The following is a 15,925-nucleotide window of genomic DNA, read 5'->3' on the forward strand; positions in this document are numbered from 1 at the left end:
CGCCAAACTCGAAGCGCAAGATGGCGGCGGAGAGCTTGTTCAACCGGGCCGTGTGTGTGCAACTGAGGTGCCAGGGCTGCGAGGAGAGGTGAGGCGCTGGCTTGAACGGTGCGGCGGGGTCTGACTTGGTTTCCTCACCAGCTGCGCGGAAGCTTTATTGTATTCTTTAGGAGACAGGCTGTAGAGTGACAGGCTTTTTCCTGCTCTTTTCTTCCTGCCTTGTGCTGCTGGGTGAGAGGAGAGACCTTGCGCGTAGTGTGGGTGGTGAGCCGGATAGCCTTATTCTTGCTTTGGGGCTGCTTATGGGGACCTTCTGGGTTAGAGGGAAGGGGGCTCGGTCGCAGCAGAGCTGGAGGTAGGCAGTGAGGGCTGGAGTGGCTGCTGTGGGTGCCTTGCCAGGGGAGAGGGGCGGAGGGGGCACTGGTAGCGGAGAAGACACGCAGTGGCTTTACTGAAGCGCTTTGGGGGTGTGGAGACAAACGCGTCCCCCCTGAGGCGATATGAGGGCCGGGATGTCTGCCTCGGCCCTGCGCGGGCGCTCGCAGCGCTGCGGGTCCGGCTGGCTGGGCCAGGGTTTGCGCGTCTCCCAGGCCGCGGCGGTTGCCCCGGGCAGGCCCGCCTCCTCCTCCTCCTCGCAGTCTGAAGCCGGCCTTACCGCGGCCTCCTGGAGCATTTCAGCTCCCTCGTTACTCCCCCTGCGGCGCCGGCGAGCCAACGCGTCCGTTCCGATCGGTTTCTGCCGAGGGATAAGTCGGCTTGGGCGCACCCGTGTGCTTGTGCGCATGGCTTAGCGCTGGTGTTGGGGAAAGCCCAGGAACGTTTGATGTGAAGCGTCTATTCAAAATGTAGTGAATTCCAGTAATATAGGACCTGTCCGGATTAGACAGCGTGTGCAGGCGTTAGGGCTACTCCGGCTTGCCTGTATTAGAAGGGGCTGATGGCTGTGGGTGTGTTTTGTAAGGCAAGTAACTTCTCGGATTACTCAAGTAAATGAACATAAGGTAGCACTGTATGAATGATTAGTGAAAGTTTCGGCAGTGGTTAATAAATTTCAGCAGGCTTTTCCAAAGGTTTCAATTTATGGACAAAGTCTCAAAACTTCTGCCTTGCTGTTTGGTGGATAACAAGCAACAAAACACCTGAGCTGACTGAGGAGCTGTAACGATAACTGAAACTGTGGGGCTTTGGAGATCTCAGTAGTAGTCATCAATGGGAACTTTCTCAATATTTTTGCCTAAATCTTTGTTTTTGAAATGTCATCTGATTCCTGTAATGTGGCTGCAAACACATGTTACTTGGATAATGTTTTCTTTATTTGTTACTAAGTTTCATCTTTTTGTACACAGGAGATTAAATGTTCGAGTGAATATTGAGCTACTGTCAATTTCTAATCCTGTTCATAAAAAGGTTTGTGGATGAGTTATATTTGTGTCATTAATTAGGTGTTATCTGAATTTTATTGTATAAGAGGACAAATAGGCAAAGGAAAAGCAAAATAGGATTTTAGTATGTCACTTGACCTTATTTTATTTTTGATATAATTTCTTGAGTAATTTAGTTGGTTTAGTAGGTGGTTTTTTCCTAGCCTTTTTAGCCCTCTCTTACTTTGACTGTTCATGCATCTTAGTAAACTTGCAAATTAAAAGTATTTGGTGACCCTCAGAGGAACCCGAGTTAGAATGCAGAGCACCAGTTGTCTTTGCAAAGTCCTCATCTTAACTAGCAAAAATGACAACTTGTATGTGAATGTAACGTTTTGCTTTTTATTGATAAGTGTATTAGTCTTTGAATGTTTAGAATTCATCCAGTGGGAGTAGGAGGGAAGTAATATACTAAATTTGCAGTAAAAAAACCTTCTTTCTCAGGAAAAATAGCAATGAGATTACTACTGGAGGTTATAAAATCTTTTTTGTTGTATATCTAATTTGTCATTTAAACTGTACGTCCACCTACCATGATGTTAAGATTCATTAGTTGGTTCTAGTGTTACTGAGTAAAGATCTGTTTGTGAAGGAGTACAGCATTTTTTTGGTAAGATTCTGCTGACTGTGGCAATGATAATATTAAGTGCGACGAAGCAGTTTAGGTAAGAAGTGTGTACCAAGTTGCAGCCTGTGTCTGAAGGAGCCTGGAAATCCTGTTGGATATATAACTGAGTGATCAGTCTGAAAAGATAATTTCAAATGCTTGGATCAGTTAATGGGTGATCAAACGAAGCAGGCATTCTTATCCTACTCAACAACCTGCCCTACTTGGTTTGGGGTGGCATTAGTTTTAACATAAGCTAGCTGCGCATGTGAATCCCCGAGTTTGTTTATACATCTCCAACTGAGAGTTTTGTGTTACTGGTTTCTGAATTACTGAAACTTGTTTCAGTTCTGTATATGTGCTATGGTCACAGTTCAGTTATGTTGGAAGAGCTGCCAGGTTTCTACTTTCTTTCTTTCCTCTGCTAGGGAATATTATTCACACAGGTTTGAGCCTCGTTATAGAAAACAGGTGCCTGGGCTTAATGTGCCAGGTGTTTTACATAACTCCAGTCTTGTAATGAAAGAATAACTACAGAGAAGCCAGTTTTTCCAAAACACTGTGTAGACCTCCAGCAAACAAATGAGTTTATTTTTAAAAGCTGAGCAGCATAATGCTACAATTTTCCTTATGAGCTTACTGGACTTCAGCTGTATCCATTTTATGTTTGCTTTGCGAAACACAAATCTATATTTGTATTAAAATCTATAAACTCTTCAGAAGGTGGTTTCTTAAACTTTTAGGAGCAGTATGCTCTGGAAAACTTCCAGTTATGGGAATGATGTGTTTGTGATCCATTAGAATGGACTGCTAGTGCTACACTCTATTTCATGATCAGGAAAAATAGCAAATAGTTTTCTTTCTGTAAAATGGTGAAGACACATTGAATTTTGAAGCCTTTGCTGCTCAAAGTTGAAGGTTTTTACTTGGTTTATTTTTGTGAGAAATAGGTTTCCTGTTTTTCCCGCTGTAACATTTGAAGTTGTGTTAAACGTTAATGTTTTCCACCTTCTGAATTAGTTGCCACAATTCTATCTTATTTTTGGTTAAACATTAAAAACATTAAATACTGTTTGCAATATTTAAACAATCCTACAGGGATGGTTTATAGCATTTTAAATCATATTTAAATGTCTGTCTTTTCAGGATTTAGCTGTTCGATTGACTGATGATACTGATCCTTTTTTCCTTTATAACCTTGTCATATCTGAGGAAGATTTTCAAAGGTAAATGAAGTTATATGTCTTGTCTGTGAAACATTTCTAAATGGCAAAAAAGAACGAAGGAATATTTTTAGCTTAGAACGGTCTATCTTAGAATTTAGGTTTTGGCATTTTTCACTTGTGGAGTTTTGTCAGTATTTTGGTAGTATTGTTCTCTTTGACCAGTTGGTGAAATAGCCAAGTACAGGAAAGTGATTGGCTCAAGATTATACAGATGAATGACAGAACCCTGATGTTAAGTTCCCTGCATAGCTACAGTACCTCAGTTTGTATTACTGCTTCCATCTTCTGTTTGTTTTAACTGCTTCTTATAGACTATTGTATCTGTATGAAGTATTTCAAGAAATAATTGCAAGAGGAAACTCTGTTTGCATGGACATGGGTTCACAGACCTGAGCCTTTGTCTTATGGGTTTCTTGCATACTAATTGTGCTGTTTGGTCTCATTTTAATTTACTTGCTCAGAATTTGATCATCAAATTTGAGCACCAGGCTCGAACAGTTCAGTTTTCTGCTTTGTTGTTCGGTGTCGTGTGGGTTTTTTTTGTTTGTTTTGGGTTTGTTGGGTTTTGGTTTTTTTTGAGAGAGATGTGATCAGTATGTGGATCAAAAGGCAAAAGTAAAATAGCGTTTGTAAAACAGATGTGCAGAAGAAGTGTTTTGTTATACAACGTGTGGCTTTGTGCATGCACTGTTGAATGTGTTTCTCTCTTTGAGTTTGCCATGTCTATGTTGAAGGTGCACAATTAAACAAGTAGGCAGAAAAAGTCTTGATAATGGTTGAGCCTTCCCTCATTGTCCCTTGGTTCTTCCATGTACCCCTATCCAATAACCATACCAGTCTGTGCTGTAAGGAAGATGTCAACTCAAAGGAGCACATTTGTTGTGCCACAATAACTTGTTTTTTCTTAGTGCAGCCCCTTTGCAAGAATTCTTGAAATCAAATGTATCCTCTGGTGATTATTATCCAAGATGTGATCATGTTTCTTCTGTGTTCAGGATTGAAAATAACATGCTCGTGAACTTTACTGACATGATCAGAATTAGTTCTTTCTACTAGTGTAAACAAAATGTTTTACAGGAAATAAGTTACACTTCTATATATCGTTAATATTTTTTTTTTCCAATCTCTTTATATAGTTTAAAATCCCAGCAAGGTCTCTTGGTAGACTTCTCTGCTTTCCCACAAAAATTTATAGATCTGCTTCAGCAATGCATTCAGGAACAGAACAAAGATATCCCAAGGTAGGTAATAAGTGAGTGCCATATTACTCTGTGTGTACATGTAGCATTCTTAAAATACTTGTCAGACACTCAGACTGAGAAGAGTCAGTAGAACAAGCATAATTTAACCTTCCCCTGGACTCATCTGAATATCAGTTGGTGGATGTTACTGACAAAACCTAAGTCTCAGGAGAACTGAGCAGTGGAATTGATGTCTGGTAATAGTCCCCCCATCCGAGTTGAAGCTGGCAAGCTTCACAAGCAGCGGATGTGCAAGGATACAGCACTGGTCCTTTTTTTTTTTTTTTTAAACAGTCTAGTGCTGGAGAGCTAATCCGAATTTGATGAACCAAGGTGTAAATCATTCTATTTCACAGTAGAAGGCAAAGTTATAAGGCATTCTGACAAGGAATTTTTTTTTCTTTCATTTCAGTGTTCAGATATTAAGATGTGAGGGGGGAGACCTGAGGTTCACTCTTCCCTGTAGTGGCCTTGTCATATGTTATTTCTGTTTGTGTGGGTACCGAGGAAAGCCCTGTCCAGAGTACCTAGCTCCACTCCAGTAGTCAGGCCATTTCCTGAAGTATGTACTGTGGGCTATGAATTTTATGAGGTTGTAGGCTACCTAAAAGTCAAGAATCTGTTTTCCTTTTGAATTTGGTTACAAAGACCTTACTTAGTTTTGGACTCCTAAGTCTAAGATAAGCTTCTGAAAATTTTACAAATAAACAAACTGATTAGTTTTGTACATTTCTTATGACAAGGTGCAAGCATTTTAGTTGATATTTGTTTGTAGTATTAACTACAACATAGGGATTGAATTTCATAGTTCTTTTTCAAACAAAAACTGGACAGCCTTTTATTGCAGATATAAAAATATATTTTATCTGAAAGTAGCCTGTGGGATCTGCAGGTAGTTTCAGGAAAAGAAATATGCTAAACATTTGATTATTTTTGATTTTCTCTAGGTTTTTGCTGCAGTTAGTTTCTTCAGCATCTGTTCTAGATCACACACCTGTCTCTCTAAATGTAGTGGAGACCAACCCTTTTAAACATCTTACCCATCTCTCTCTAAAATTCCTACCAGGAAATGATGCAGAAATAAAGAAGTTTTTAGCCAGCTGTTTGAAATGCCTTAAGGTAAAATGAAGGCTTGTTATAGCTGCAACTAGGCCTTGATGCTGTGTGTACTTAAGCATTTTTTTCAGTCTTAATACTTCAGAAGTATGTACCAAATTGTATGCCCTGGTTTAATTTTTAGTTTAGCTCATATATGTCATTTCATGTAGTTATTTGTGTGCATGTTATAAAACTAAATTGTTACTGTCACTCTAGCAATGAAAATATTACATGTGTAGTCAGCCAGGTGCTATAATTTCAACTGGCAGAAGATCAGGTATTTTGCACATACAGGGCATGTGGTATGCAGCTGTGAACGCTTCCGAGTGCTTCACTGTCTCGTGCTTCAGAGCCTTGTGCTGATGGCCAGATCAACTGCACAAGTAAAATACTGTAAACTTTCAGTCTCTTTGTTCTGCAGTTGGGTTTAGGAAAGTATGTGTATGTACATAATTCTAAGGCTTTATGGACTTCAAAGGGCTAGTAGCTATAAATAGCAAATTAAAATTGTAATGTGGATGCAGTTGGTAGCGTGCTAGGTTTTATTTAAGAAGAAATTAATGATCTCAGTTTGACTGTTGTCTTTCAGTTTTACAGCCTGGGATTTGTGTCTCCTACTGTGCTGTCATGTTTATAGCCACGTAATAAGCCATTTTAATGCCATACATTTACAGTATTTCAGTTGATCTGTTGTTCATGCAGCTCCTTCGTAAGCAAGTTTTTATGATACTGTTTTCTTATAGAAACTTGCTAAATATTTAGTTCAGGGTTTTTACCTTGTGAGCTAATGCCTTTTCTTTGAAATTTCTTAATTACATCTTATTCATGTTAAGTTAATTTAATAAAATGTTTTTCCACAAATATAATGGGTATGTGGTTACCTAGGCAGGGTGTGCTGATAAAATGGAAGCTAAATACTACTTGTATTTTGGGAGCTAAGGATTTGACTTGATGTCAATTTGTACATAGGAAGACAAAGTGATGCTGGAAGAAAAGCTTAGAAAAACTGGAGAGGATCTTACCAGACAACTGAGCTACACTCAACAGGTAATGTAAATTTTTAACTTTGCTGTTGTAAGTTGCACTTCTTTTAATCTGTGGAAAATGTACCTTCTTACGGGCTCGTTGGTCAGCCACTACCTAGCCAAGATAATTGACTTGGGAGTGAGTGAAAAGAAGAAAAGTAGTCTACCGTAGCTTTTCTTAAGAATGAGTAAGACGTGCAACTGAAGAACAAAATTTAGTTCTTACAGTACTAAAACAGAATTTTACTTTGTTTTGTACAGAGGCCTGTATATGCACACACAAATTATGTATTAAATATATGGTAGCGTGAAGATAAATACGCTCTACGTGTTCTGTGAATGGTTGGAAATCCTTATATTTGGAAAAATTGTGAAACCACGATAAATAAATCAGAAGTCTTGGACTTCATGTTACTCTACTACTTTTTGATTTTTGCAGTCAGCCCAATAATGACTTCACATTTGTGTTTAAGAGGATGATTTGGGTCAAATTCTAGAATTATCAAGGTGACTTTTTTGACTATCATGATACAGAAAAATTCTTTTAGAACTCCTATTATGGAGCTTTTTTGGAATGGAATATTTGTTTACCTCATCTTTGCAGTTTCACTGGAATGTGCTTGCTGAATTGGAATGCGGAATTACAAATCAGAAAGAGGAAAAGATGCTGTTAAAGAAATTTTTTTTTTTTGGCCTTCTAGAGCATTTTGTGGTATAAGGGTAGGGAACATCAGCAGACTGTTTTTTCACTCTTAAATAGTGATTGGAAGAAAACACAATTGGAAATGAAGATGACTTTATCCACAGTGTCAGAAAGGTGCTCTTTAGCTTCTCAGTGCCTTACTTTTCTGTTTACAGAATGAACAGATATTTTGGCATCTGGCACTAAAATTTAGACTTTTCTTAATAATTCCATGTCCTTTTTAAGAAGTAACAGTAAAGAATCATTCAGTATTGACTGAAATGATTAAATTTTGTAAATTCTGTATGCTTTGTCAAACTTAAACAGAGCTTGTCAGAGAAGAGCCGAGAACTAGACAAACTGAAAAATGAATGGACATCATACACTACAGCTCTAACAAACAAACACACGCAGGAGCTGACAAATGAAAAGGAAAGAGCTCTGCAGGTATGACAACAGAAATGAATTAACAACATTCTTCTATGTGAATAGTTTTTTGACTTAATTTTCAGATTCATTGAATAACTACTTAGTTTCTTTGCTTCTCATAGGCACAAGCTCAGTACCAACAACAGCACGAACAACAGAAAAAGGAATTAGAAAATTTGCATCAGAAAAGTATTCAACAGTTGCAGAATAGACTCTCAGAACTCGAGGTCATCAATAAAGATCTAACAGAAAGGAGATACAAAGGAGACTCCACAGTCAGAGAACTGAAAGCAAAGCTTTCTGGAACAGAGGATGTATGGCTTATTAATTTCCATAACCAAATTTACTATTTTTAGAGCATTAACACTGCCTGCCTATGCATGTAATAGAAAATATAGTGTACTAAGTTTGTTCAGCTCCTCTTCATTCCACATTGTGCTTACTATTTAGATGTGTCTGTTTAAATTACTATTACAGGTTTCCTTCAAAACATAAAATTCCTTCCCAACATTTTAGGAATGTCAGAGAGCAAAGCAGGAGGTGCTGTCACTGCGTCGGGAGAACACTACTCTGGATGCTGAATGTCATGAAAAAGAGAAACTCATTAATCAGCTACAGACACGGGTTGCTGTTTTGGAACAAGAGATCAAAGATAAAGACCAGCTAGTTCTTAGAACAAAAGAAGTATTAGATGCGACACAAGAACAAAAGGTTCTTTCAAGTTTCAAAATAGATTTTGCTAAAGCTCGGTAGAACCTTCCTAATTGCAGTCTCTGTAGATTAACAGCTGACCAGTTCTTATGAATACAGCAAATAAGCTTTCAAATGTAGTTAAAGGTTCTAAATTATGACATCAAAAGTATACTGGATTCACTCTTACAAAAGTCACTACTGTTTTAATACTGTGGTACTGGAGTGAAGTTAGCGGTACTTTTTGTAAACAAAAAAATGGATGAATCGAGATCCTATGTAATTTGACTGAAAAGCAAAGACTGAATTTCTTGTAAGGATTCGTTCTCAAAGAATTAATGCGGCTGTACTTGAAATCATAAGTGATGTCTATCACATATCTTTATTATAATATTTTTAATATTCTTTTAAAGGTGGTACTGGAAGAAAGTACAGAGAAAAAACAAAGTCATATTGAAAAACTAGAGGCAACGATTAAGTCATTGTCAGCTGAGCTTCTTAAGGTTTGTTTGAACATGCCATTATCCTTATGAAATGTCTTCCTTATTTTTAGGTGTTTCTTTATTTTAAGAATATATATTTTTTTAATAGGCTAATGAAATTATCAAGAAGTTACAAGGAGATTTGAAAACTCTAATGAGTAAATTAAAATTGAAAAATACAGTAACAATTCAACAGGAAAAACTATTGGCAGAAAAAGAAGAGAGACTTCAAAAAGAGCAGAGAGAATTGCAGGAGACGGGACAGGCTCTTCGAATGAAAGAGCAGGAGGTATTGTGATAGGTTAATCCCCTGTCTGGTAAATGCTGTTTGTGTAGTGTCTTGGTTGTTGGGGTTTTTAACTTATTTATTTATAGCAATAAGGTCTTGAATCTTTCTGTGGAATAGAATGGACTCTTTTACTTAGTTAACACTTTTATTTAAACCTGAAATCAACTTCTAATTTTTTTCATGTTAAGCGTATTTGTAAGAGCCATCCATCCGTATGGAAGAAAACTAAAATTGCATTAAGAGTATAGCGCAATATAACGGATCAACTGGCGTGCTTTAGAGGGCATATTCCTGTGAAAGTTGGTGAAGGAGGCAAGAACAGGAGCAGAGTGAACTTTTTCTTCCATTAAGTATATTACCCTGCTTAGAGTCCTTGCATTATTTAATCATAGAAAAATTACAGTCGGAACAGTTTTTGGCTGTCATCTTGTCAAAACCCTAGCTAAAAGTAGGGCTTATTTTAAAAGAATTATCATATTGCTTTTGTAAAAAACGGAGTTCAGACTTCTCTAAATAATTTTAGAACAGCTTCATAGATACTTTTTATTTATATTTTTTCTTCAGTTTGTAATTAGTAGCAGCTCCTGATGGTGTTATAATTATTATGGCAATATTGCAGGTTTGCAAGCTACAAGAACAGCTAGAAACTACAATGCAAAAACTAGAAGAAAGTAAGCAGTTACTGAAAACCAATGAAAATGGTAGGTTCATACAAGTTCATTTCTCCCTCTGTAAGAATAACATAGTGATCTAACTGCTACTGAAAATTAACGGAAGCAACTATATTGCTTTACCTGTGTTCTTTTTGTAAAGAGTACGATTATTGTCGTTTATGGAAAATAAGCTTCTGTCCGTAGTGGGTATGCAACAAGCTAGAGCTGCAAGTAGAGCAGCCTTCCTTTGCAGTGGGCACTTGTGGTTGCTTGGGCTAGCTTGCATGTGGGGCCTAACCCTAGAGGAAGGAACAGAATGGCATGTAGGGGTGGGGGAAGCTTGAACAAAAAGGCTTTTCATGAGACAGGCTAGGACTTGTAGTGATGCTTGAGCTTAAGGAGGAAAAATAGCCCACCAAGCTTTCACTTTGAGGAAGGGCTACTTGCTGTTTTAAAACAGCTTGTAAGAGGTAGGAAGTGAGCTTGACCTTTTTCTTCTCCCTTCAGTAATCACATGGTTAAACAAACAGCTGAATGAAGTCCAGATGGCCAAGAAGCTGGAGACTTCTGCCAGTACACACGGTGGTGTTAGGGCTGCCATTTCACCTCATGGCGTGGTAAGATACAACTGTAAATAACATAGTTATGATGTAGCCATCATTTCCTGAAATGTATGGCCTTAAAAAAAAAAAAATAAGGTGCTTTCATCTTCTTTGGGCCTTATAGTTTTGGGTGGGTCTGGTTTGTTTAGGTTTGTGGTTTGTTGTTTGTTTGTTTGTTTTTTTTAATAACATAATACACTGTTGAGTCCTACTTGATGCCCTGGCCTTCTAACTGAGAATTTTCTAAGCTCTTATTTATTAAAATACACAAAACAATGCAAAATTAGCTTGGAAAAGATGAAGTGCAGGGTGAAGGGGAAAAAAAAAAAGGAGGCATTTTTGTGTTGTGAGGTTAATTTGCATACTAATTATCTTTGTTGATAGATAGATACACTCTCTTAGGTTGAAGAGAGTGTATTATTTGAGTGCTTTTATTAGTGATATTTACAAACATGAAAATAAGGAGTAAGAAACATTACCTAGTGTCTTTGTTAAATACCATGGCTTATTGGTTCTTAATCTTTGTTGTCCCCATGTGTCTTGTCACCTAGCAATTGATGAGCTGCTTATTCTGCAGTGGAAGAGCATATTTGTGCAAAGAGGTCTCTGATTTATAGCTGGATCCAGTTAATATATTAATCAATTACAGGGTGTGTAGCTTATTATGAGCTTATAATTATTAGCTAAGACTGTTCAACTCGCCTAACTTTTAAAAAGTTAAAAGTTTTCCTTAAGAATGTGAATCTTGGAAAAGTGTTTTCTTCCCATCAGGAAGACTGAAATTAATATTAGCTTTGTAATTGTGGTTAGTTGTTCATTTTAGAATTTTGAATTGCTATAAACAATTACTTCAAGAATTGTTTTTTGCCTTTATGGATGTATTCTCTTTCTCTTACAGCCTGACCGACCATCCTTTCCCAGCTCAGGAATCCACCATCCCATTTCTCCTCTGTATGCCTTCCAGAACGTTCCAGAACTAGCACAGAACAAAAACGTCAGTTCACAATGTCCAGTACCAAAGGCAGGCACTTTGACATTTCTGTTTGGTTAAGAACGTGATAGCATAAAATATCAAAGCTTAATGTCTTGAATATTTCTCTAAATGCATGAACACTTACTGTATATCCTCCTACTCGTAAACTCCCTGTCTGGAACATTATCACTATTAGCAATGGCTGACGCCTGTTTTTCGGTTGCTTACTCTTGTGTGCTTTGCTGTACAGAAGGGCTCTGCGAGGTATAGAAACATTAATCCCTGACAAGTTCACTCTCTGAGTACACTGATGGGGGGGGGCCATCCGAGCTGGAGTAGCTCTCTTTCTTTAACCTGCAACTCCTGTGTTTCTGCAGGTTCAGTTTAACACTCAGCTTTCCAAAATGAACCGAGGCTCAGATGTTCAGACAGTCACTGCAACTGGTCATCCAGCAAATAAGGAGAAGTAAGTGTCATCTACTGTATTTTTAGTGTTTGGGGTTTTTTTTAATTATTATTTTATAAAGTAATTTGTCTTTTATGTGTGTCTGGTACTGAGCAAAACATTTCCAGTACCAAGCTAGTTTGGTGATGTGCTGTCCTTCTTCAACATGTTAATGAATTTTAAATTGTGGTAGACTTAATTGGTCACCAAGCATGGTTTGTAGATAACAAAGAGCCATGCTTTCAGGAGTGGGTCCCAAGGAACAGGAGTTCATTGTCCCTCCTGGTGACAAGATCTAAGGCTCTCACGCGATGGTCAGTCAAAAAAATAGTTCTCTACTGCTCTTAACATACTCACTGATGGTTTACCTTTAAATGATAAAGTTCCTAGGGATGCAGTAGTTCCATTTTGAATTAAGGTCTTTCTGAATGAGTTTGTATCCACACTTATTAATGCACTGCTAACTAACTACATTTGTTTTACATTTTAATCAGCCTTTTTATTTCTAGTGGTGATAATTTGGGGCTGGAATCGAAGTATTTCAAGAAAAAAGATGACAGCATTCCTTTACGTGGGCTTAGTCAAAATACACTTAACAACTCAGGTATGTATGGAAATAGTAAAACAAGACCTTACTTGAAATGTACTTAAAGGGTAATAATAGTTCTGGTTCTATGAACAGTTTCTTGTTTCTGCTGTTCTACAGAGTACCTGAAACCGTACTTACCCACAAAAGCCCAACCGTCACCAAAAGCTGCAGTAACACCAGCCTCAGCTTATTTTCCTGGATAGTAGACAGGGTTCTTAAAGTAAGAGTCCTCTTCTAACCCTTGGGGGGGGATTTTCGGATGTCCAGTAATAATGTTTTAGTAAAGTATCAGTGTGGACTGACAGAATTATGTCAGTCTGAATCTCTTTTCTTTGAGAAAGATACCTTGACTGACTTGGATGACTTTTCAGGATACTTGAGCCTGAAGAACAGATAAAGCTTTAAGCAGCCTCAGCCTTAGTGGGAACAATGCTGTAGTTGAGTCACTTTTCTCTGAGAAGAGAGAGAAGAGACACTCTGTGGTCTTCCTAAAAACCCATGTAAGTGCACTGACGTTTTTGTTCTAGGAATTGACAGGTGTGGCTCTGTAACAGATGCAACTTACACTCCAGCGTTCCCTGAGGGAGAGCATTTCTCCATGAATACTTCTCTTGACTCCTTTCAGAGAAAGGATGATAGAAAGTGCTGGAGAACAGGGTCATGCTGTCAATTTTAGTAACGGTCAAGCTCTTAAGTTAGCATGACTGCCTCACTAATCCTCCCTTACAGTTTTCATTTTAAAAACTGGCTTAATTTTGGAACCAGCTTATTTGAATTGCATATAGACTTACAAATATATTTAATATTAAAGATGCTAAATTATTTCACTGGAGGTATGAAATCATAATTTAAAATTCTCACTCTTGGTTACCTTGACTTTTCTATTAATCATTCCACAGGCCACCACACCTAAATCATTATAAGACGCTGAAGTAGCTGAACAGTTAACTATTGAGAGTATCACAATATCTAAAAGCTACTTTATTTTTACTAACCATACTTTACAACTGTAAGACTGTACAGAAATTTAAGCTACTCTCACTCAAGTTTAAGTAGACTGAGTCTATTCAGCTTGTTCTACTACCTGGGCGCTCAAATGCTAGAATCATGTAACAACAACAACATTGTGTGCCATCCTTTACTGGGTGTCCCAATGAAGAACTGCACGAGTATCTGTAATGTACAAAATACACTTTTTTAAAATAACTATTTACATACTTCTGTTGTTAAAGATATTTCATACCTTTGACCTTAGTTATTTATGTAAGTGCAGCCAGAGGCTTGTATATTTAAGTAGTTTGTTTTGCAGTGCAAAATGTGTATATTTGTTTATAAATCAGCACCATGTTAATGTACAGTCACTTTTTTTGGCATGTTTCAATGGAAATATTAAATGGTTTTTATCAAAAACACTGACTAGTAATGTTTTAAGAGTACTAAACCACCCTCTCCACTGCACTGAAAGGCCAAGCTGAGGTAAGTGCCAGAACAGTACTGGTTTACTCACCTTACCTTTTTCTGGAGTTTTCTTCCCAGCTTATTATTCATTTCCCCAGGCAAGCAGTGCTACTGGACCAGCACTAGGATGTACGTACAGGCCCCAGATGGCAGCCACCCCGTTCTAAGGTCTGTGCTTATGCTACTCTTTCTAGTTAAGTTTTAACAGGTGTTAATTAGTGTGAATTTAGTCTGTTTCTCTTGATGTAGATACAAGCTGCTATCAAACAGGAAGCAGGTAACTAAAATGTGGCAGCTTTCCAGATCTTGCAGTCCTGTTCAAATCTAGAAGGAAACCAAACCGTGGTGGGCCTGGAAAGTAACAGCGCTGCAGCACACCGGAGGCAGGAAGGGCGGTGGCCTGAAGGGTTGCCTGGCTGTGGTAGGGAGCCCTTCCTGGGAGCTGCAGCTGTTGCAATCCTGTTCCCTTCCATCCCCACAGAAACAAGCAGCCAGCTGCAGCCAGCCTGTGCTGCCGAACAACAGGGGGAGTATCAACATGCTTGAGGCAGCCTTATCTAACAGATAAAACACCGTGCTGGACCTGTACTCCTTTTTTCCCCACCTCTTGGAAGTATAACACACATATATGCACTATAGGACTTCAATTAAGTTTTTAAGAGACATTAACAAATATTTAAAAATTCATTAAAATATTTAACTTTATTAACAGTATATTTACATACTTTTTTTTCCTGCTCTTGGTCAACCATGGTGAATGTTCAAAGGTAAAAAAGCATTAAGCAATAACCACAAGATGAAAACATTTTAAACCTATATAATACTTTATACACAAATTTATACAAAGGAACACTTAAATAATACAACCGGACACAAAAATATACACTTTTAGAGAAATTCACATCAGGAATTGTATAAAGCTCTTCTGTACTAAGGGTCCTGAAAATTTAGGACTAAAACATTAGCTCTGTAATGCAAAAGGGTTATTGTGACAGTCCTCAAAGGCCACGATAGAGCACACGGACATGTTCAAGGCTATCAGCTTATAGTTCAGTCTGTGTATTCAAGTTTTGAGGTCCATTATGATTACGCAAACATCAGAAAGATAGTGGTATAATAAACGGTACTTAGGAAAGCAGTTTTAGAGCCAATAGTAAAATTCGTAGGCTCAAAACACCCACTTAATATTTGCACAAGTGTTTGACACTACCGTTTATTCAAAAATAGAAAGAGTAAATGCACTTACATAAAAATAACTTTTACTGTTCAGCAAGCGTGCTCATGTGATTTTTATATTAGTACAAACAAAAAAAAAAACCAACCTGCCATATGACTTTTAAAATAAATGATACCAATTCACCTTCTCCCTACTTGAGTACATTTACATTAAGGCTTTGAATCATCTGACCCACGATTTTATAACATTAAAATGAATGGGTCCACACAGCTGCTAGCATGTCTCATTGAGACAGAGCATGACTCGAATTAAAGCTCACCACCTTAAGGGAACAGAAGGACACATGCTCATGCCTTGCTCTACTCTTTTTGTCTCTGAACTAGAATGTAAAGTTTAGTAGTAACAGTACTTCATGGCAAGAGACAAGTACGTAACAGTTTGTTTTTAAAAGCAAATTATTAATTCAATGGCAACATCTTTGGAGAAACTTCCTCATTTTTTTAATTCCTACAAATTTCATGCAGAAAGATACTTCTTAAGATTACCTTAAGAAATGACATTTTTGATGGAATGCGTATCCCAAACTGCTGCTGAAAAAAAGAGTCTAAAAGATCTTCCTGGATTTTTGTCATACATTTGTATCTTGCAGTAATGGTTCTTTAGCTTCACTAGGAGCTTGTGGACTGTGGGGATGGCCATGGCTGCCACAGTGTTTCTTCCAGTTGCTGGATCGCACGTTTAGGTTGGTGTGTTCAGGAATAAACAAGGCAACAAGTAGTGCCAACAGCACAGAGCACGCTCCAAATAAGAACGGGGGTCCGGGAATTATAGAATTCTG

General features: G+C 37.9%; 2 protein-coding genes across 8 annotated transcripts in view; one reads left to right on the forward strand and one right to left on the reverse strand.

Moving 5' to 3' along the window:
• The window catches only part of SASS6 (SAS-6 centriolar assembly protein), a 20,396-nt gene continuing 4,471 nt past the window's right edge, over window positions 1-15,925 (forward strand). Inside the window, exons 1-18 of one of the 5 annotated variants that reach the window (XM_068406211.1) lie at window positions 21-88; window positions 1,347-1,407; window positions 3,175-3,254; window positions 4,391-4,495; window positions 5,443-5,614; window positions 6,563-6,640; window positions 7,628-7,747; window positions 7,852-8,043; window positions 8,246-8,440; window positions 8,833-8,922; window positions 9,011-9,190; window positions 9,810-9,891; window positions 10,351-10,460; window positions 11,344-11,466; window positions 11,796-11,884; window positions 12,358-12,467; window positions 12,570-12,672; window positions 12,824-13,822. In XM_068406211.1, coding sequence (XP_068262312.1) covers window positions 21-88; window positions 1,347-1,407; window positions 3,175-3,254; window positions 4,391-4,495; window positions 5,443-5,614; window positions 6,563-6,640; window positions 7,628-7,747; window positions 7,852-8,043; window positions 8,246-8,440; window positions 8,833-8,922; window positions 9,011-9,190; window positions 9,810-9,891; window positions 10,351-10,460; window positions 11,344-11,466; window positions 11,796-11,884; window positions 12,358-12,467; window positions 12,570-12,655 — 1,941 coding nt within the window. In that variant the 3' untranslated portion in view covers window positions 12,656-12,672; window positions 12,824-13,822. Of the gene's footprint in view, window positions 89-1,346; window positions 1,408-3,174; window positions 3,255-4,390; window positions 4,496-5,442; window positions 5,615-6,562; window positions 6,641-7,627; window positions 7,748-7,851; window positions 8,044-8,245; window positions 8,441-8,832; window positions 8,923-9,010; window positions 9,191-9,809; window positions 9,892-10,350; window positions 10,461-11,343; window positions 11,467-11,795; window positions 11,885-12,357; window positions 12,468-12,569; window positions 13,823-14,008; window positions 14,079-15,925 lie in introns of those variants that run through there. The other 4 variants (XM_068406214.1, XM_068406212.1, XM_068406210.1 and 1 more) reach the window with 4 other exon arrangements.
• MFSD14A (major facilitator superfamily domain containing 14A) overlaps window positions 14,594-15,925 on the reverse strand; it is a 14,688-nt gene continuing 13,356 nt past the window's right edge. For all 3 annotated transcript variants that reach the window (XM_068406215.1, XM_068406217.1, XM_068406216.1), the window contains one exon: window positions 14,594-15,922. In XM_068406215.1, coding sequence (XP_068262316.1) covers window positions 15,716-15,922 — 207 coding nt within the window. In that variant the 3' untranslated portion in view covers window positions 14,594-15,715. The remainder of the gene's footprint in view (window positions 15,923-15,925) is intronic.

This window comes from Nyctibius grandis, chromosome 8, assembly GCF_013368605.1.
Source record: "Nyctibius grandis isolate bNycGra1 chromosome 8, bNycGra1.pri, whole genome shotgun sequence".
NCBI lineage: Eukaryota > Metazoa > Chordata > Aves > Nyctibiiformes > Nyctibiidae > Nyctibius > Nyctibius grandis.